This window comes from Bubalus bubalis, chromosome 10, assembly GCF_019923935.1.
Source record: "Bubalus bubalis isolate 160015118507 breed Murrah chromosome 10, NDDB_SH_1, whole genome shotgun sequence".
In the NCBI taxonomy this organism is placed as follows: Eukaryota; Metazoa; Chordata; class Mammalia; order Artiodactyla; family Bovidae; genus Bubalus; species Bubalus bubalis.
Genome location: NC_059166.1, coordinates 14,389,712 through 14,412,456, shown reverse-complemented (window position 1 = coordinate 14,412,456; position 22,745 = coordinate 14,389,712). Strand labels below are relative to the sequence as shown.

At 37.3% G+C, this 22,745-nt stretch overlaps 2 protein-coding genes across 2 annotated transcripts in view; both read left to right on the top strand.

Moving 5' to 3' along the window:
• Positions 1-2,868: 2,868 nt before the first annotated feature.
• On the top strand, positions 2,869-11,447 carry LOC102407426 (vasoactive intestinal peptide). Its single transcript, XM_006080201.4, has 7 exons — positions 2,869-3,064; positions 4,273-4,387; positions 6,151-6,273; positions 7,202-7,306; positions 8,059-8,190; positions 9,006-9,094; positions 10,592-11,447. The coding sequence occupies exons 2-6, from the start codon at positions 4,281-4,283 to the stop codon at positions 9,049-9,051; spliced, it is 513 nt and encodes a 170-aa protein (XP_006080263.3). The 5' UTR covers positions 2,869-3,064; positions 4,273-4,280; the 3' UTR covers positions 9,052-9,094; positions 10,592-11,447.
• Positions 11,448-13,385: 1,938 nt separating this feature from the next.
• The window catches only part of LOC102412803 (glutamine--fructose-6-phosphate aminotransferase [isomerizing] 2-like), a 30,472-nt gene continuing 21,112 nt past the window's right edge, over positions 13,386-22,745 (top strand). Inside the window, 1 exon segment of the mRNA XM_044924071.2 lies at positions 13,386-13,564. Coding sequence (XP_044780006.2) covers positions 13,386-13,564 — 179 coding nt within the window.

The following is a 22,745-nucleotide window of genomic DNA, read 5'->3' as shown; positions in this document are numbered from 1 at the left end:
CAGATGTAAAGGGGCAACTGGAGAGTATTCAGTAGAGGCAGGCATTCAATATATGCATACATTATGCATATAACACATATGCATTTACATACAAACATATTATCCAAGAAAGTGAAAGTGAAAGTCACTTAGTTGTGTGAGACTCTTTGCAGCCCATAGACTGTAGCCTGCCAGGCTCCTCTGTCCATGGAATTCTCCAGGCCAGAATACTGGAGTGGGTAACTGTTCCCTTCTCAGGGGATCTTTCCAACCCAGGGATCGAACCCAGGTCTCCTGCATTACAGGCAGATTCTTTACCATCTGAGCCACCAGGTAAGCCATATTATCCATAGCGTATATTAAAAGTATATATATATACACACACATATATACACATGCATATATTTCCCAGTAAAATTATTGAAATCTAAAGGATTTAAGAATGCGAAGTTTAACACAACTTCTTAAATATCTTCCTTAACAGGAGGCTCTAGGCCAGATGTCCACAAAGCTTATTTGTGAAGGGTCAAATAGTAAACATTTTAGGTCTTGCAGGCTATACAGTCTCTGTCACAACTATGCAGCTTGGCCATTGTATCACAAAAGCAGCCTCAGATAATACATATTTGACAAGCATTTCCGTGTTCCAATAAAACTTCATTGATGAGCACTGAAATTTTGTTTCATATAATTTTCAAATGTAACAAAGCATTTTTCTTCTTTTAATATTTTTCAGCCTTTTAAAAATGTACTTTCAGGCACTGAAATGAGTCTGTGTGTGCCTGTTGTTCTTTTCATAATATCATTTTCATGAAAAGTCTTAGGTAGGAAATAAGTTCTGCTAGAGATGTGGGAACATTGTGGAAAGATATGCCAAAGTATGGGGGAAAGCAGATTTAAACAGTAAATTCGTATTTGTAGTTTTGTGTTTACTGAATTTTATAGTAACAAAGTGTTCAGGATAAACTCAGCTACAGTATTTTTTCACATGGTTATTTTTCTGGAAAATTCCATAATTTAGCTGGATAAAAGACCTCTGGTTTACATCTATTTCCTTCAAGAAAAGAGAAAAAAAAAAAAACCACACATTTTTAAAAAATCTAATCTGTGTTTTAAGACTTATGAACCTGCAGATGGTGCTATGATCCCATTTTGAAATTCAGTTCTGCTTTCTATTAGTTTGAATTCATAGGAGAAAATGCAATTCTTTGATTTAGTTTACTTTTATTCAGAGGTATTAAGGTTGAATTAATTTTATTTTGTGTTTTATTATTATAATTTATTGATATAATTGGAGAGACTGTCTTCACCATTGGAAAACCACTGTGGGTACTCTGTGTGAATGCTAAGTGCTCGCTTAGACCAAGTAATAAACAAACTTTTATGTCTTACTTTTAGTTTTTTTCTGCTTACTTTCAGCATTGGATTTCCTGTGACTCTCAATAAACATATTTTGCTGTTGCTGTTCTTAAACAAAATTGCTTCCCTGGGAATTAGGTGATGAAAAGCTAAAGATAAAAAGATTCCATATGAGAATAATGTCAACCTCTAGCTTGTAACCATCAGGTAAAAAAAGATTTCCTGGAATTAAGCCACAGGAACTCTGGCTTAAGTCAGAGCTGTCAACTGGGAAACAAATTTCCAGACATTTTGAAATTTAATTCATTTAATTTTTCTTGTAACTGGGTTAGAAAATATGATGAAGCATAGCAGGATATTCTTTTACTGGATTTGAATGAAGCAAATAGATACTGAAATCATAAAGTAGAAGGAAAGGGGGCTTAAGAGCTGTTACCCCTTCCCTCAGGAACTTACAAAGAAAAATGTAAAAATACATATCCCGGCCATTTTTTTAAGTAAAAGGAAGGATAGCATTTTACTTTGTTATCCATGAAGTTGTTCAGGCTTCTGTATTTTTTACCTTAAACTCTGATTGAATGTATGCTAGGCTACTTTGAAATAGAAACCCACAAATAGAAATTAAGTATCTGTCAAAGTACTCCATAAAGGCTTTCCAACCAGTTCTTTGAAATCACCTGTCAAGTGACTGAGTTGGAAATGTTATAAACTCTATGGATGTTGGTATATGTTCAGGGATACATAAAATTCCACATGGAGCAAGAACTTAAAAAATTGATGAGCATGACTTTTAAAAAGAAAGAAAAAATGACCCTTTGAGGCTATCTAATATGATAATTTATTAAGTTTTTTTGGATCATTTGAGATCACGTATGTGAAAATACATTAGGAATGATGACATTTTCTACCAATATGAAACAGCAGTACTGCTACTATTCTATGCAATAGTGTCCATATCACACTGTCTTAGAGGCTTTTTGAAAATTTATCCAGGGATTAGTTTCAATATAAGGAAAATGTAATAATAGAAAGAATATGGAAATCTATTTCTGGTGCTTTTACAATTAAGATAGATCTCAGAAAAGATTAAGTCAGAGTCTATATGAATAGTATAAAAATAAAAAGGCTTTAGGGCAATTGATGACTTGTAATAAAGGAGAATTATACATTGGTAAGCCCATGAGCCTAAGTATTTGTTGCTTTCTGCATCTGTTCCTACACATAAAATTCTTATTTTCTAAAGGCATTCCCAGTGGCCCTGGGCATAATACTAATCAGTCCTTTATTTCATTACTACTAATTAGAGATTAAAATATTTCACATGAAGCTCAGTACCTTTTTCTGTTTAAAGAAAAGTAAATTTCCTCTTTATATCTTACATCTTGAAGTTACTCACTCTAAATTTATATAAATCAAGCATAATGACAACTTAATAAGAATTTCAAGTCCTATTCATCCCATGAGAGTACCATTGTGACGTCTTTCCGAGAGCTGTGTGATTGCTCAGCCAACGCATAAGCCCTATAAAATGATGGGCTTGAAGTGCTGGTCAGGGTAGAGTGAGAAGCAGTTGCTGGCAATAGTAGCCAACCTCAGCCAGCACCAAGTTCTGGTTCAGCTGTAAGGGCAAGAGAACTCGTGAAGACTGTCGGCTCCCAGGACTTCAACACCTGAGACAGCTCTCATAATCTCAACAGAAAGCTCTCAGAGAACACTATTCGGCAAAGTAAGTGAAAACTTTACTTCTCTTCTTTTTTTCTCCCCCTTACTCTGGAACTTTTCTCGGGATATATTGAGTTTTTATTTCTCCTGAAAAATAACTTTACAGTGTTCCTTCTTTACAACAATAAAAATGCAAGTTTCTCAAGTCATCTGGTAAGTATAGAAATGCCTCAACTTCTCACATATGAATGGGTTTTCTGAATTCTTTAGTTGGAAATGCTTTACTCTGTTTTTTTACTCAATGCCAACTTTAAATAAAATAATGCCTTCAAGTGGGGTTTTTTTTGGCTTGTTTATAAATTTTTAACTGAAAGTTCAGTGGGTGCATATGTATTGAAAGTTTCAACTTGTTATTTAGTGCTGTTCTTTCCATTTCATTTGTTAATTATGTGAACTTACAAAACATTTATTTTCTTCTGAGTTTAAATGCTGTGAGTCTTACAAACAGCACAAGAAACAGGCATCAAACTCTGAAGTTTCTATTTGCACCCTATTTACAAATGAAATGTGTAAGTCAATTAGATGTAAAAATATACAAGCTTTGCATTTGTTATATTTTTCCTCTTATGGCAGAAATTATTTTGGTGGTAATATGAACCTCAGTGATTTTTTGGTATTAATTTACACTATTAATTGAATTAGTTTGTTCAGACCCAAACTCCTTAAGGAGATTAAGCTACCAGTAAAATTTATAATTAAAAGAGGAAAAATGTATACACAAAATAATTTTACTGATCTGTATCTATGTATTGGTATACATGTACCTATATACACAAATTATTAAATAGGTGACACTCCACTTTTCCATTACTCAGGTACTAAAAACTTGGAGTAGAAGAAGAAATGTCAGTTTCTTGAAGCTGCTTCATAGTTAGAAAATATATTAAAAATGGATGTTACAACTCTGTTATAAGAAAATTGCCATTATGGTTGTTTCCAGTACTATAGAAGTATTGCATTCAATCTTGTGCCTAGTGAGAGAGAGGCAGAAGTTGAAAGGATCCTAATCTTTATCTAAGCACTGTTCACACACCCAAAAACCTTCTTAATTTAAAAAGTAATCATACTGCAGTTAAACACTTCCTGTAAGATGTAAATTGCTTTTTCTAAACTTTTCATGAGTCCTCAGGAATTACTGCTGGACACACAGAGTTAGCTTTCAGGCACAGCTGTGGTTGGAAAAACTTACAGCTGTGATTGTCTCCCCTTCAGGTCCTGCGATGGAAACAAGAAGTAAGCCCCAGCTTCTTGTGTTCCTGATGCTGTTCAGCGTGCTCTTCTCCCAGACCTTGGCGTGGCCTCTTTTTGGAGCACCTTCGGCTCTGAGGTAGGCTTTCTTTCAATTCAGACAGTTGAACATTCTTCCTCCATGTAAATGGGAATTTCTGATATGTTATTTCAGACAGCTCAATTTTGTAAACTATGTATTTTTATTAAAATCTGTTGGTTGACTTGTTAAGCAAGTTTTTTCAACTTCAGGGCAACATGATTGTTCTGAGTTTTGGAATTCACTCTCAGGGCCAGAAAGACAGTGTCGATGACTAGTTTTATAGGTAAGAGGGATCACATTTCCAAGCAAAGCAGAAAGAGGACTTGGATTTCCTTTCATTCAAACCAATTTCAGTTGAGTAATTAGCTGTTCTCCATTGTCACCTCAGTTCAGTTCAGTTTCTGATAGAAAAATATGTGTCTAGTTGCCTACTTCATTTGAGTTCATTTTTCAAGATCAATCAGCAAATAATCATGAACAGTTGATTAGTGGAATATGTATAAAATCATGTTGGACAGACTATTTAGGCAGAATCAATTTGACAATGTTAAAAATTATGAGATAATTAATCTACTGAGTTACCCTTCCCCAATGAGTGAATTTTAAGGTACTTAGTTTTTACCACAAATTCTTCGTTTTACTGCTCTCTACATTGCATTTCATATTTCAAATTCATATAATACAACTCACCTCTAAAGCTTTATTTGAAATAAATTTATGCTAAAGAAGGAAACAGTAAAAGGAAACTACATTAGCTTTATTTTTCTTTCCAGTTTACATGTCTTTGCTTATTTTTTCATTTCCAATTCTTTGTTCAAGGTAGGCATATGCTCAATAGAATGAATAATCTCTTAGCTGTTAGTGGTTTTCTGTGAAATTTGCTTGTGTGTTGCTTTGATAATTAAATAGAACTAGTCTGTCAGAATAGTTAAGAGATGAATAATCTCAAGAATGCTGAAGCTTACATTAATTGCTAAACTTCACTCTTAAAGAGGGCTGCTTGCTCCTGACTACCAAGAACTGCCTCACCCAAAGATACACAAGTGCCCAGCAGCCAACACAGTTCTTAATAGGGTAACAGTAAAAACATGCACACACATGATTTTAACAGTGTGCTGGTGTTCAATATGTGCGTGTACCACATAGTCCATGCATGGGCAGGACTATTCTCGGCCTTCCAGTAAAGCACTGGATAGCCTTCATTAAAATTGTGCTACTACATAACATTGAAAACAAAATTCACTGAGTTTGAATGACTATTCAGAGACGGAGAGAGTCTTTGGACTTGGTCAATATATAGAAATGCACCACACCAAAGTGAATCTTTGAAATAAAATTTATGGACTCAGAGAAAGAAAAATAGTTAATACTCAGATCTTGAGAAATGTTGAGACACATGATACTGGCCATCAAGAAATATGTGAATTGCTTGAAATTTTCATATTGAATATAAAAAAATTTCCAAAGTTTCTATTTTGTGTAAGATCTTTCTACCTGTGTACTTGGCAAAGTGAAGCTACTTATTGCCAAGGAAATGTACTTTGCTTAATGTTCTGAAATTCTGAACTAAGTAGCTCTAACTTCTGTTACATACAGCTTGTAAAAGTTGTATGGCATCTGTTTTATGGAATAAACAAGAATTTTACTATTTACACTTTAATAAACTATAGAAGTCATTAATTCAATTTTGCCATCCACATATTATGAGTGGGTGATATTTCCTAAGATTTTGAGTATCTTATCTCAAATGACTATAAAACTGTAAGCACCAGCTTCTGAGAAAGGAATGTATTTTACTTTACTGTATCCTTTCCTACCAGGATGGGGGACAGAATACCATTTGAAGGAGCAAATGAACCTGATCAAGTTTCGTTAAAAGCAGACACTGACATTTTACAAGATGCGCTGGCTGAAAATGACACACCTTATTATGATGTATCCAGGTGAGTTCATTTTTACTGAGTTTTATTTTAGCAAATACTTTTTTGAAATCTAAACATTTTATTTTTGTGTCACCATGAAGCTATTCTCATAGCATTGCACTATGAGTTTCTGTATGTCGTGGCTTCATTCAGCCTGATTTATTGAAACTCTTGATACTTGCATGATTTTTACTTGTAGAGATTGTAACAGGCCAAGCTAAGCAAGTCATCCACCTATATTCTGTTGCATACATTTTTAACATCAGAAATTATGCCAACAGTAGTAAAACTACAACATTTGAGATTCCATGATGGAAAAAGTTCTAAGGTTAGAGTTTCACTTCTATGCAAAGAAAGGGTGTCTAATAATAAAAGCCATTCATTTCATAGAATATTGTCCAGAGCAACATTCCAGTATAGACAGAGTAACTCTATCCAGAAGGCAAAGCATGAAGTATTTTTCATTTGGATGGAAAATTTGATTTATAGATTTTTAGAGTCTTTCTATCTTAAGAGATTTTGTTTACAACCTTTTGGCAGAAGAAATAGCAAAAGGGATAATAAGGTTTGCTAAAATCAAAATAATTTCCCCTTGCATATATCTTTATTCAGAGTAGAAGAAATAAATCACCATGAATAAATAGAAAATAAATATATCTTCCCACCAATATTTCTTAGAAAAGAATTAGTTTTACAGATTCTACCAGGGAGCATTAATATTGAGATATGCTCCTTAAAAAGCTAACTTCTTCAATTTTTCAAAATTTGGGGCTGGAAATAAGTCACTAGAATATATTATTTATTCAGTTGTTTAGAAACTTCCTTTTGGACTTAAGTTTGAATGAGAAGCTATCAAATAAGTTGATGTTTCCTTTTTATTTAATGAGCCAAAATAATCTTTTAGCAAACTATTTACAAAATAATTACTATCATTTTTTCCTTGTTTCAGAAATGTCAGACATGCTGATGGAGTTTTTACCAGCGACTATAGTAGACTCTTGGGTCAACTTTCTGCCAAAAAGTACCTTGAGTCCCTTATTGGAAAACGAGTTAGGTAAAGAGAATTTGTTACTATTAAAAAGCATGTTATAGTTATTAAATTAGACAATTATATCTTCACTGTAAGTAACTTATTTATTTTATTCAAAACTGATAACTCAATAATGTTTAATTTCATTATAAAATAATTTATATACTTCAATAAAATGTACTAGACCCATAGATTAAGAAAATAAGGTTTCCTAGTAATATCATATTCATAGGCTCCAGACACGCTTATTTTTCTTAAATAATAATCATTTATAAATTGGCAAACAAACTAAACTAGACACAGTAAAAACAAAATAAGGCATATTCTAAACTGAAGCAAATTTTAAGGCTAGCTATAGCGTTTGTATTTAAGTTCCTGCTTTCAAGCTAAGCATTGGAAGATTTTGTCTTTAAATGGTTAATAACTGAATTTTATATGGCATTACTTAAATTGGCATCTCTTCATGAAGAAGCATTCATTCATGTTTTTAAGAAGCGTTTACTTTTAAAGAACTCTTTCTTCCAATGGAAGAACACAATTTCAACTAGTCCCTCATTTTTTTTTATATAAATTATTTGCTCAGTTAGGACAGAATGTCTAACAGCACCCTAGTGAAGGTTAAAGTACACTGGATTATTCCATGCTCCCCCATCCTTAGGCTTGGAGGCTTTTTTCTTTCAGTTTTTTGGTGATAGAAAATGAGCTGGGTGTTGGAATTCCTTTTCATCTGACTCCAAGAAATTATTATTTGACTTCCTTATCCTCATGTTTCTTAGCAATAGCATCTCAGAAGACCAGGGACCAATCAAGCGCCACTCAGATGCTGTCTTCACTGACAACTACACACGCCTTCGAAAACAAATGGCTGTGAAGAAATACTTGAACTCAATTCTAAATGGAAAGCGAAGGTAAAGAAATGAGAACTTGCTAACATGGGAAATTATAACTGACTTTCCAAATAGTAGTTGCATATGGAGACATATCTCCCTCTCTACCTTTGAAGCAGTAATTCTCAACCTTAGCTAACATTAGATTACCCTGGAGAATATAAAAATACTGATGTCTGACCCTAACCCAAAACCAATTGCCAGGAAATCAGTGTCCCTAGGCATGTGGCTGTGGACACTGGTATTTTTTGAGTTCCCCAGTTGATGCTAATGTGCCTCCAGGGTTAAAAATGATGACTGTAGAGATATCTAGCCTGGGTCTAGGAAACGGTTTTATCAAAAGTGCTGCTTTTTAAAACATGTGAAGGACAGTCAACTAGCAATTTGTTACCACATGGAATTCCCTTTTTACCTGCAAATTCAATTATCTGTATTTTACCAAATTAAACCATGAATTATTTTGTCTTCTCAGATTCAGTAAAACCTGTCTTTCCATGGTATGTAAATATTAGAACACAATTTATAGGAAATACGATCCTTTCTTTTATTCCAGTTATTTTTGTTTAGATGGGGAGTACGCAAGACAATTCTGTTTGGGTGAGATCAAGCAAGATGGATCTCTTTGCCCACCAGATTATAATTCTTTAGGAAAGCTTTTAGACAATTTAAGACTGAAGAGCCAGTCAAAGGTAATGGCTCACCTGAAACAGAAGTGTTTAGCCCCCAGAGCACTTAACTGAGTACCTTGTACAGTCTAGGCCATTCCTCACCTTTTCTTTAGAAGCTTTTTCATCCAAGAGTCTTCACAAGCACAGTTCTCTCTTTCTGGTCTGCAGCAGTGAAGGAGAGTCTCCTGACTTTCTTGAAGAGTTAGAAAAATGATGAGAAAGCTCTTTGGAGCAAAGCTGCTGACAGTTTCCCAGTGGTGAGTATATCTGTGTGTTCTTATATGCTAGTAGGAATCATCTCAGTATTTAAGTAGGTAGGACTCACTTGGTAAAAACATCATAATGTTCTCCCAGTGAGACCTTATCTAAGAAGGATGCTTCTACCTAAGTGGATCACAGCTTAGTAGAGCTTGAAACCATTCATACAGTGTTCTGATAGCGTGAAAGAGACAGTTCATAATGAGTAAACAGTTCAGTACCTCCTACTTTGCTCAGACTCATTCCTGTCATTTTGAAGAAATATTGAAAAAAGAGACTGAATCACACTACTGAGAAAAACTGGCTTTCTCTTTGATAGTAAAGCCATGTTGCTTTTATTAAAGTCCAGTCTCACAATTGACTGTTAGCATCTCATTTAAGTATAAGGAAATACTACCAAATTAAAGTGTGGCTTGTTACTGTGAAAATAACAAACACCCTGGGTCTCATTATATTTCTTTTTTTTTAACTTTTTATTTTACATTGGGGTATAGCCAATTAACAAAGTTGTGATAGCTTCAGGTGAACAGCAGATATTGTAGTTCTTGAAACATAATAAACTTCATGGAGTAAAAGTTAAATTTAGCTTATTTTATCTATAAAGTAAGTACAGATACTACGACTCTAGTAATATCCACTGTAAAACGTTTTTGGAGTAGAGAAAACACAAATAGATTTTTTTTTCTTTGCTAAGTTGACAAGGTTGTTGTCAAAATTGTTTTTGTGTGAACATGGACACAACGCATATTTCTTTCCCGAGTAACATTAATGTTTACAGTAGCTCATAAAATATTTTTATAATGCTTGGCAGGTCTTTAAAGAAATTTTGTAGCATCACTGTATCAAGTTGTCACAATTTTTCTCTAAAGGACTCTGAGGACAAACTTTTGGTTTCGTGTATTCTACAGTTTCTGTAACATCTGTTGGACTCTGCTACAGCAGCATGACAGATCCCTGTAAGAGAGATATGTGGTCAAGGGCGCTGCAGGTGCCCTTTCCTCATCACGCACAGACATTTCAGAGAAACAAACTCCTCGAATGCTCAAAAAAGAGAGTAACGTACAGATTCTCAAAGAAGTTTATCAAATAAGACTTTTCCATTAAATTAAAATACAATAGGCACTGCAATATAACAGAGGATTCATTACTCTGTCCCTTTAAGAGATTCCATCCTCCATTTTTTGCTATTTTGAATTGGTGACATTGAACAAATTCTTTTAACAGGAAGTTTTGCTGGTCAGCCAATTGTGAAAATTACAAATAAGTAATTAATTATTTATGACTAGTTAAAGAACCCCTTCACATTCTGGCTCCCTTCCCAACAATAAGTTCTTTGGAAGAGTCCCTCTTGATATTCCAAAATGTGATCCCCTCTCAAAAGCTGCTGATCAAGTGCAAAGATAAATATTTATTAAATGAGTGGATCAGTAAATGAAAGTCAGAGACTGTAAATAAAAATGATTTTATGCTTAAAACACCAATTCTTTCTTTTTCAGAATTCTTGAAGGAAAACAATAAGTGAAGTAATTTTATTTTGAGTTCTACATAAGTAATTCAAGAAAACTACTTCAATATCAAAACCAAATAAAATACATTGTGTCGTGAATGTTGTGATTTATTTTACTCTGATGTAATAACTGTGATGTTTACATTGTAAATATTATTTGTGAGTTCTGAAATTTGTCTTTAACTCATGAGAATTCTGTGACTTCATGTGCTGTGTATCCTTTCTAATAAAAATATATTTAATGATAAGTAAATACTAGGTTAATTCCAATTATATGAGGCTTTTTGGAAGGATAGTAATTGAGCAAAATTGATGTGTTTATTTATAGGACATACTTAACTATGCAGAAGAGTGGAGCTGATAATTAGCACATCTAAATTTGAATGTTGAGCAGATAGAATGCTGTGTTAAATAAACTTCAGAGTATTTAAGAGAATACCAGAAGCAAAGATAAAAAAATTATTTTAAACAAAGATTTTTCAGAAAATGTTGTGTGTTTCCGTATTCTTAGGCAGCATTCATTTTGAATGAGATTTTTAAATCTTTCAAATTTGAATGTCTAATTGCCAAATACTCTTCTGATTGAATGGTTCAGTTAAGGAGAATGGCCTCTATTTCTGACACTGAACTTTTCCTTTATGCTTGTGTTAAGTATGTGTAATGCGTAAACTGAACAGAACACTTGTTTTTCAGTGATAAATATTTTTTCCATTGTCTCTCAGATAATGCTTAGGTCATATCAGCTTTCTTCAGTGAAAGTACATTTGGAGAAACAACTATTTTTCCAAAATGATTGTAAGAAATTAAATATAGAAAATAAAGACCTTTGATTATCATTGCAGGCACTTTCTGTTGTTTTGATTCTTTATACTGTTTTGATTCTTTGCAGCAATTTGTTGTGGCTCCAAAGTTCCAGGAACTAATTAGTTCTTGTGATGTTTAGGGTAGAATTATATTTGACTTTGAGTGTGTTCTAAAATAACTATGACTTAAGTAAGAGAGAAATTTCTTTCTAATACAAGGCCAGAAGTAAAATGTCAAGGGTTAGCATGATGGTTCTGCTCCATGAGTCCCTCAGTAATCTAAACCCCTTCTAGCTCACCCCTCATTTTCTAGGACATAGCCCTTTTCCTCATTATCCAAAATTGCAGCTAGGGTTCCAGCCATCACACTTGCATTTTAGGCAGCAGGATGGAGGAAGAGGCATTGAAGAAAAGGGAAAAAAGAGTGCATGCTGATTCTCTCTTAACTGATATCTTACGTTAACATTCCCTTGAGTAGGACATAGTGTTATAGTCAGAGTCATTTGCAAAAGAGGCTGGGAATTTTTTTTTTTTTTCTGGAAGATCATGTGCTCAGTGAAAAACCAAGGTTCTATAACTATAAATCCCTCCTCTATAACTCTATAAACTCTAAAACTATAACTCCTCCTCCCTGGAGGAGGGCATGGCAATCCACTCCAGTATTCTTGCCTGGAGAATTCCGTGGACAGGGAAGCTGATGGGTTATAGTCCATGGGGTTGCAAAGAGTCAGACATGACTGAGCTACTAAACAGTAACAACAACAATAATTATAAAAGCCCAAAAAAATGATAAAAAAAATGAATAGGTCGATGCAGGGATTTTTTTAAATCCCAGGCTACACATCTTAAATTCTCACCAAAAAGGCTTAAATAAATGACAAGGAAAATCAGGTTAAGTAGAATCAGGTAGCTCCTAACTGTTAATGAAGAATCATCATCATTACATCATATCAGTTTCATTTGCTACAATTAGAACAAATGGCTACATGAGGAGAGACTAGTCTAGAATTACTAGTAATTGGAAAATAGTTTATAAAAATTGAAATGAATTGGACTAACTGTACCTTTCCTTCATATCTGATTTCACAAATTATAAGTCTTTGTTAAGTGACTTATCTATGCAAAACGCTCACTACAGTGAAAACAGAAAACTTCTAGATGCTATTTGCACACAAGAAGCTTATAAAGATCAAAGTTGGGCATCATTAAAGTGCAATTTGAATGTGAATCTAGAGTTTTATTTTATTTATGTATTTTCTTGGCCATGCCACACAGCATGTGGGATCTTAGTTCACTGACCAGGGATCAAACCCAGGCCCTTGGCAGTGAAAACGTGGAGTCCTAAACACTGGGCTGCCAGGGAATTCCCTAAAGAGTTTTTATTTTATCTCATTAATATGAATCTTCTCAATTGACTCCCTATTCCTTCAAGAGACATCAATGACTGTGATGTACCAGGAGGATATCTGGGAGATGAGTGTTCTAGGCAGAAGCAAGATCAAGAGCAAGTGAGGGAATAGTCTGGAACATCTGAACAGCAAGGAAGGCAGGATGCCCCAAACAGTATGAGCTGGACAAGGACTGAGGAGGAGACAAGGTCAAAGATGTTACCAAGGACTTGTGATGCTTCCTTGGTGGCTCAGTCGGTAAAGAGTCTGCCTGCAATGTGGGAGACCTGGGTTCGATCCTTGAGTTGGGAAGATCTCCTGGAGGAGAGAATGGCAACCTACGCCGGTACTCTTGCCTGGAGAATCCCCATGGACAGAGGAGCCTGCGAGAGTACAGTCCATGGGGTCGGAAAGAGTCGGACATGACTGAGCGACTAAGACACAGCACAGAACTTGTGAGGCCTCACAGGCCACTGTTAAGGGCTTGAGGAGTTAGAGGAAGAGACAAGGCAGAATTTCGGATTTTCTGAAATGCATGTTGTCACGATCAATCTGACTGCTGTACTGGGAAGCGGGAGAAAGGGGGCTAAGGATGGAAGATGGAGACACAGGAGGAGACCGCTGCTATGAATCATGGGAGAGACAATATGGCTACCAGGGCTCCAATAGTGCAGGTGGTGAGAAGTGGTCTGAACACATTTCAAAAGGAGAATCAAGCTTTTCGCTGATAAATGGACGATATGAAAGAGAAAAGTCCAGAATGATTCCAAGGTAAACGACTTGAGCAACTTGAAGGTTGAGGTTTTCATTAAGTGAGATGAAGAACACTGTGGGTAAGGGGGTTCCTGGGGAAGATGAGGTCTGTTTTGATGGGTTAAATCTGATGTTGTGTAGAGTTGGGGAAAACTGTGAGGAGTTGAGGAGACACTGGGTTGGAGATAAATTACTGAGAGTCTTCAGTGTGTAGATGGGATTTAAAGACACAAAAGAGTGAGATCACCCAGGGACTGAATGTGGCTAGAGAAGAATCTCAACACCTGAAACCCCTGAGTGTATTCATTCACTGGGGCTGGCATCACAAAGCACCCCATACGGAGCCTCAAGCAGCAGAAGTGTTTTGTTTCCGGAGGTTAGAAGTCAGGGGTCAAGCTGTTAGTGGGGTTGGTTCCTTCCAAGCACTGTGACGGAGAACTGAATCCTCTTTCCTGGCTTCAGGTGGTTTGCCAGCAATCTCTGCTTGTGGAGGTGTTACCTCAGTCTCTGGCTTGATCTTCACATGGGGTTCTCCCTGTGTGTTGTGTGTCTCCAAATTTCCCTTTTCCCAATGAACTCACTTTAATTTGGCTATTTCTGTAAAAACCAATCTCTGAGTAAGTTCACTTTCTGAGGCTCTGGTGATTAGGACTGCAACATATGGATTTGGGGGGACACAATTGAACCCATGGGCTTCCCAGGTGGCTCAGTGGTGAAGAATCTGCCTGCCACTGCAGGAGCTGTGGGATATGCGGGTTCGATCCCTGGGTTAGGAAGATCCCCTGGAGTAGAAAATGGCAACCAGCTCCAGTATTCTTGCCTGGAAAATTTCATAGACAGAGGAGCCTGGCAGGCTACAGTCCATGGGGTCACAAAGAGTCAGACGTGACTGAACACACAACAATTGAACCATAGCACTGAGACTTGCCAACATTAATAGTTTGGGTTATTGAGGAATAAATGGGGTTCAGTTCAGTTGCTCAGTCGTGTCTGACTCTTTGTGACCCCATGAATCGCAGCACGCCAGGCCTCCCTGTCCATCACCAACTCCCTGAGTTCACCCAGACTCATGTCCATTGAGTCAGTGATGCCATCCAGCCATCTCATCCTCTGTCGTCCCTTTCTCCTCCTGCCCCCAATCCCTCCCAGCATCAGAGTCTTTTCCAATGAATCAACTCTTCACATGAGGTGGCCAAAGTACTGGAGTTTCAGCTTTAGCATCATTCCTTCCAAAGAAATCCCAGGACTGATCTCCTTCAGAATGGACTGGTTGGATCTCCTTGCAGACCAAGGGACTCTCAAGAGTCTTTTCCAACACCACAGTTCAAAAGCATCAATTCTTCAGCGCTCAGCCTTCTTCACAGTTCAACTCTCACATCCATACATGACCACAGGAAAAACCATACCCTTGACTAGATGGACCTTTGTTGGCAAAGTAATGTCTCTGCTTTTCAATATGCTATCTAGGTTGGTCATAACTTTTCTTCCAAGGAGTAAGCGTCTTTTAATTTCATGGCTGCAATCACCATCTGCAGTGATTTTGGAGCCCAGAAAAACAAAGTCTGACACTGTTTCCACTGTTTCCCCATCTGTTTTCCATGAAGTGATGAGACCAGATGCCATGATCTTCATTTTCTGAATGTTGAGTTTTAAGCCAACTTTTTCACTCTCCTCTTTCACTTTCATCAAGAGGCTTTTTAGTTCCTCTTCACTTTCTGCCATAAGGCTGGTGTCATCTGCATATCTGAGGTGATTGATATTTCTTCTGGCAATCTTGATTCCAGCTTGTGCTTTTTCCAGCCCAGAATTTCTCATGATGTACTCTGCATATAAGTTAAATAAGCAGGGTGACAATATACAGCTTGACATACTCCTTTTCCTATTTGGAACCAGTCTGTCGTTCCATGTCCAGTTCTAACTGTTGCTTACTGACCTACATACAAATTTCTCAAAAGGCAGGTCAGGTGGTCTGGTATTCCCATCTCTTGAAGAATTTTCCACAGTTTATTGTGATCCACACAGTCAAAGGCTTTGGCATAGTCAATAAAGCAGAAATAGATGTTTTTCTGGAACTCTCTTGCTTTTTTGATGATCCAGCAGATGTTGGCAATTTGATCTCTGGTTCCTTTGCCTTTTCTAAAACCAGCTTGAACAACTGGAAGTTCACAGTTCATGTATTGTTGAAGCCTGATTTGGAGAATTTTGAGCATTACTTTACTAGCGTGTGAGATGAATGCAATTGTGCAGTAGTTTGAGCATTCTTTGGCATTGCCTTTCTTTGGGATTGGAATGAAAACTGAGCTTTTCCAGTCCTGTGGCCACTGCTGAGTTTTCCAAATTTGCTGGCATATTGAGTGTAGCACTTTCACAGCATCATCTTTCAGGATTTGAAATAAATGGGGTAAAAAGGACTAAAAAGAAAAGCTAGTGAAATGGACCATATGGTTCTTGCCCCCACCACACACAGACCATGTCTCCTGCCTGTCTTTTGTTTGTGGAAAACTGTAGTCAAAGAATAAGTTTAATCAGAGAAGTGAGAAATGTGGAAACAAAGGAAAATAGTCAAAGGAGACTAATTAATAATAATGTAGTCATGAAGCATAGTCAAGGACCTTTAGTCCTTTCTCAAGAGCTGTGGATAATATTCTGAGCCATATCCTGAGAGCTGTCTTATAGATACTAAAACACCAGGTGGAGAAGTTAACTACATGATGATCAGACTATACCAGGACATGAGCTGCCACCATTCCGAGAACTGGCTGCAAAGAAATGGGAACAAATGGATCCTGGGAGGGAAGATTCAGTTCAGTTCAGTTCAGTCGCTCAGTAGTATCCAACTCTTTGCGACCCCATGAATCGCAGTGAAGATTAGCTGTGCCTAAAACAGCCATGCTGATGCTGGTAAGACCACTGATGATCAATTCAAAGATGACTTAGAGATGCTTGTGCTGTTTCTGCATGTAGAGCCTCTCCCCCAGTCTGTCTGTCAAAGCTCTCACACCCTGCTTGTTATTGTGGGGGAGTCAGCCTTCGAACAGATATCTGCCACCCTCCCCCACCAAATGCCAGCATCTGAAATAAGCAAACTTTCCTTCCCTCCAACTGGCATATTTATTGGCTTTTGAGTGGGGAGTAACTGAACCCACACATACCTTTTGGTAACACTAGTAAAATAGGAAAAAGAATAGAGTAATTCTGGAAAACAAGTGAAGAAAATGGTTCAAGGAAGAAAGCACCCTTAACAGATTTAAATGCCGTTATTATGTAAAATACGATTCATTTATTGATTTCTTAAGCAAGTATATCTAAGGAATCTGCTACATGCCCACCACTGTTCTTGATTCTGATGATTTATCAGTGAAAAAAACAGACATAAATTCTTGCCCCATGGAGCTTACATTCTATTAAGCAAAAGATCTGATAAATCAAATAGATAAGTAAAATACATGTTATGTTAGAAAATGATATATGCTGAGGAGAAAACAGTAATGCAAGGAAAGAGAATATGAAGTGTTCAAGAAGAAGTTTAAAATTTCCCTTGAGATTCCCAGAGAAATTCTTACAGAAAGGTAAATTTGAGATACGCTTAGAGAAGTGAGGAAATCAGCTGTGAGTTTCTATGAGAAGATCATCCTCAGTTCAGTTCAGTTCAGTTTCTCAGTCGTGTCCGACTCTTAGTGACCCCATGGACCACTGCACGCCAGGTCTCCCTGTCCATTACCAACTCCTGGAGTTTACTCAAACTCATGTCCATTGAGTCGGTGATGCCATCCAACCATCTCATCCTCTGTCATCCCCTTCTCCTCCTGCCTTCAATCTTTCCCAGAATCAGGGTCTTTTCAAATGAGTCATTTCTTCGCATCAGGTGGCCAAAGTATTGGAGTTTCAGCTTCAATATCAGTCCTTCCAATGAACACTCAGGACAGATTTCCTTTAGGATGGACTGGTTGGATCTCCTTGCAGTCCAAGGGACTCTCAAGAGTCTTCTCCAACACCACAGTTCAAAAGCATAAATTCTTCGGCACTCAGCTTTCTTTATAGTCCATCTCTCACATCCATATATGACTACTGGAAAAACCATAGCATTGACGAGACAGACCTTTGTTGGCAAAGTGATGTCTCTGCTTTTTAATATGCTGTCTAGGTAGGTCATAACTTTCCTTCCAAGGAGTAAGCGTCTTTTAATTTCATGGCTGCAATCAACATCTGCAGTGATTTTGGAGCCCCCCAAAATAAAGTCTGTCATTGTTTCCCCATCTATTTCCCATGAAGTGATGGGACCAGATGCTATGATCTTAGTTTTCTGAACGTTGAGTTTTAAGCCAACTTTTTCACTCTCCTCTTTCACTTTCATCAAGAGGCTTTTTAGTTCTTCACTTTCTGCCATAAGGGTGGTGTCATCTGCATATCTGAGCTAATTGATATTTCTCCCGGCAATCTTGATTCCAGCTTGTGCTTCTTCCAGCCCAGCGTGTCTCATGATGCACTCAGCATATAAGTTAAATAGGCAGGGTGACATTATACAGCCTTGACGTACTCCTTTTTCCGTTTGGAACCAGTCTGTTGTTCCATGTCCAGTTCTAACTGTTGCTTCCTGACCTGCATACAGATTTCTCAAGAGGCAGGTCAGACGGTCTGGTATCCCCATCTCTTTAAGACTTTTCCACAGTTTGCTGTGGTCCATACGGTCAAAGGCTTTGGCATAGTCAATAAAGCAGAAATAGATGTTTTTCTGGAACTCTCTTGCTTTTTCAATGATCCATCAGATGTTGGCAATTTCTCTGGTTCCTCTGCCTTTTCTAAAACCAGCTTGAACATCTGGAAGTTCACGGTTCACATATTGCTGAAGCCTGGCTTGGAGAATTTTGAGCATTATTTTGCTAGAATGTGAGATGAGTGCAATTGTGTGGTAGTTTGAGCATTCCCAGAGGAGGGAATTCCAGGTGAAAAGCCCTGGCATGAAGAGCAATCCTCATACAGTGAGGAACAGACAGGAGGCCCATTTGGCAGAAGTGGACAGAATGGTTAAGAGAGGATGGAAGAAACAGAGTCTGTTATGAGGAACCAGGCCACAGAGGACACTATAGGTCATTGCAAAACTTTGGCTTTTATTTTGGATGATATGAGAAGCCATTAGAGAACTGTCACCAGTGACCTTCACAATAATAGTCCTGGTCCACTGATGTAGGTGAAAGTCAGGTCAGAAAGGGCCCAAGAAATATGGAGGAAGGGTCTGTACCGTGAATATCTATAACTCCTAGAGTTGTTTTCCTGCATAGAGGAGCAAAGAAAAGAGGAGAAACTTGGTGGGGGAAAAAAAGAGGTCAAATAATGTTCTTTAAAGATTTTTATATTTACTTTGGTTGCGTTGGGTCCTCATTGCTGGTTGCAATGAGCCAGGGCTATACTCTAGTTGCAGTGTGTAGGTTTGTCATTGCGGTAACTTCTCTTGTTTTGAAATTATTTTGAAAGTTTAATAAAAGTTAAAGAGCTTTCCTCAGAAATACATACTCTTTGTGTGCGTTCAGAGAATTCCCTGAATGCTACAGGTCCATGCATGGAATTTTAGGAGGCTCCTTAATTGGTCTTTAAGAAGCCCCACTCTAGTTGTTGAGTCCTGGTTGGAGTCACTGCAAATGGGGAAATGGTATGGAGATCATTGTTATTGTGCTCAGTCATGTCTGACTGTTTGCAGCCCCATAGACTGTAACTCTCCTGTTCCTCTCTGCGTACAATTCTCCAGGCAAGAATATTGGAGTGGGTTGCCACTCCCTACTCCAAGGGGATCTTTCTGACCCAGTGATTGAACCCTTGTCTCTTGCATCTCTTGCATTGGCAGGCGGATTCGTTACCACTAGTGCCACGGGGGAGGCCCCATTAAAGTTATCTGACAGAGAGTTGATAAGGATTTGAGCTAGACTGGTATTAATGAGAAGCAAAAGGAAATGGTAGAGATAGCTAACAGCAGGGACTTTTCTAAGGACTTCACATTGTTAAATCATATCAAGTCTAGAAGGCATGTATCTTCAACCCATTTTTTTAGATGAGGGAGCTAAAACACAAAGGAGAAGCAGACTCTTAGCCCTGGAAGCTCATGTGGAAATATTCCAGGCAGTCCCCTAATGGGTCATTACTATTATGTTGTTTTTTTGTTGTAGAAACCCTCTGAAACACTGACCCCCTGATGGGTCTTATTTAAGACCCCAGAAAGACTAAATGACTTTTCCAATATACCATAATTATTTAGTGGCAGAGCAGGGACTAGACCTCAGATGCTTTCTTCATTTTACTCTTTCACACCCAGTACTGAAATTGGCAAAATTCAATGCATAGTACATGGATTCCCTTAAAGGCCCCTGCAGTCTCAGTCCCATCTCTGTAGAGGCTGCCCTACCCTCCTAAAGCATCTCAGAGGCCAGACAGGTAAGAGGCCAGAGAGCTCACCTCACCAGTGAGGCTTTTCCAGACATGGTATATTCTGCTTCTCTTTTGCTCAAGAAGCATGGAGGATACCGGACCCCTCTATGTTTTAGCAGCCGTGCTGAATTGCAGCTTTTCCATGAGGGTGGAGCACTGTCTCCCTTTATGGTCCCACCCTGCTGGCACCTCGTGTATACTCAGATTTTCCTCATCTCTTGCCTTTCAGAAGCCTGGCCCTAAAATCCAGCCTCAGCTAGTTCTTTGCTGAAACGTCCCTGGAACTGCCCTGTACTCTTCCTTATCTCATCTTCAACACGTGGATGATATGATGATGTCTCAGATGGGCCTTATCGGAGAACATCACCTTTGCCTTCCTTTTCCCTTTTGTATTCCAGCTCTCTCTTTGGTACTTGATCTCTTTCTGGACTTGGACAGAACTTGTTATGGGTCACAAGGATTTCATCAGCGATCACTAGTCCCATTCCAAGCAGCCTATGTCATTTTATTTCTCTATTCAATTCTCACTTTCCAACTGTTCCTTCCCTTCCTTTTCTCTCTGTTCCCTGCATGTTCTTTGCTATTGCAAACTAATACTTTCCTGAGTAGTCACATATAGCTGAAATCTCTGGGGGTTCTGGGTTATGCTGTGTTTCAAAAGATAGGCCAGGGTGGAAAATGCCTATCATTGAACATACCAGTTTATTGCTCTTGAAATGATACAAATAGTTTTTATTGCAAAAGTTTCTAAGAAGATAATCTCTAAAGAAGTTATCTCTTGACTTAAAAAGGACTTTCAGTATATTAAACAATGCTGAATTCAGTGCTTGGTCTTTGCATGGAATCCTTACCATGGCTTTGAAGCTGGTGACTGACTTGGGGAACAGAGAAACTTTCACTTTTGTCCTGGCTTACATTTATAAATTAATGTTGCTAATGCAGAATTAAAAACATGAGGTGGCCAAAGTATTGGAGTTTCAGCCTTAGCATCAGTCCTTCCAATGAACACCCAAGGACTGGTTAGGAGAACATGATTGAGTCCATAACACCATTACTGGCAAGTCAAAAGCAAGAGCAGGAAACACTGTGGAGTGCCTTTCTTATAATGTTGTCTATAACCAAATGTCTGTATTAGGAAAAAAAACAATCTTCAATATGATTGAAACATATTAGTTTGTCACAATATATCAGCATATAATAATAACAAACTGTGTCTTTATTATTATGTTGTCTTTGTTATAGAAAACCTCTGAAACTTTTACTGTGATCTTATCCTAGAAAAATCTTCACTTTTGTTATTATGATTATTTATTATTATTTTAGAAATATCTAAATATTGTGAAAAATAAGAAACAACTTAAAATTTGGGAATGTCTTAAAGAATTCCTGTCCAATTCTAGTTGATCTTTCCTGCACATGAAAGATTAATATCTTCAGAAATTTGGAAACGTTACAACTGAGGGCAAAATTGTGCATGGACTGGCACCAATGCACATATGTAGGAGGTTTATACACAGGATTGCTGACCACCCACGCTTGCTGCATGCAGGCATGCATGCTCAGTCATGTCTGACTCTTTGCGACCCCATGGATAGTAGCCCACCAGGCTCCTCTGTCCATGGAATTCCCAGGCAAAAATACTGGAGTGGGATGCCATTTCCTATTCCAACTTATACTTGCTAGAGAACACTTAAACACCTAGATGCCTTGAAGGAAGAAAATTTGTGGGTTTTTTGCTTTAAAAAATGGAAAATAAAAACTGGCTGGGGAGAACTAGGATGGTTAATGTGGGAGATGATGCCCCAGAATTAAGGCTTGTTCCTTCTGGGCCACTCAGAGTTGCATCCGGCTCAGCTCAGCCTGGAAAGAAACCTGCCTTCAAAGAGCTTCATCCACTCACAGCAACTCAATTCAGACTTTCTAGCTACTTCTCCTCTTGCTTTTCCTCCCTTTAGTTTTTTAATCATTTACCCAAACAGGCCTTAAGTTAATGATAGAAGGTGCTGTTATAAATCCTGAATATGAGTGAACAACCAGGTCTCTCCAGGCACTTGAGGAAAACTTGAAGCAGAAAACACCCAAGTGAAAAATCGAACATGAAAGAAAATAATGTCAGAGAAGAAACGATAAAGTCTAAGAGAGAATTAGGAAGATATACTGCATGCATAATATAAGAACCTGATGAAGGAACAGGGAAGAAAAACCTCTTGAACTATAAAACTGCCTGAATTAAAATTGAAGAGTTATAGGTCAAAATCAAGTGAATTGCCTAAAAATGTGAGGATTAAATTTAGAAATTAAAAAAAAAAGAGTCTTATATAGTCAAAAGAAGTACTTGCATCTGATAAATAGAAGTTTTAGAAAAAGGGAATGGAGAAAAGAGACAGGAGAAAATAATTTTTTAAAAATCAGAAAACTCATTTTTACCTTCCCTCAATTGTACTTCCTGTGAGGTCCAACAACACGCCTATTTTCTTTATCAGTGAATGCATGCTGTATATTCTGTTCACTGTCCCATGATGTCTAATTAGCATGTTGAATTTGTCAATTTAGGACTATATTCTTTTGTAAATGGTATCACATTTTCACTGATAGTGATAAGCATCTTAGGCATGTTTATATTATATGCTTATAATATATATAATGTTTATATATTATATATAAACATATATATATGATATAACATGTTTATAACATATATATACATTTTTATATATTATATTATAATTTCTGGGTATGATAAATTTCAAATATCTAGTTTTCTAAAATCCTGTAAGAGTTA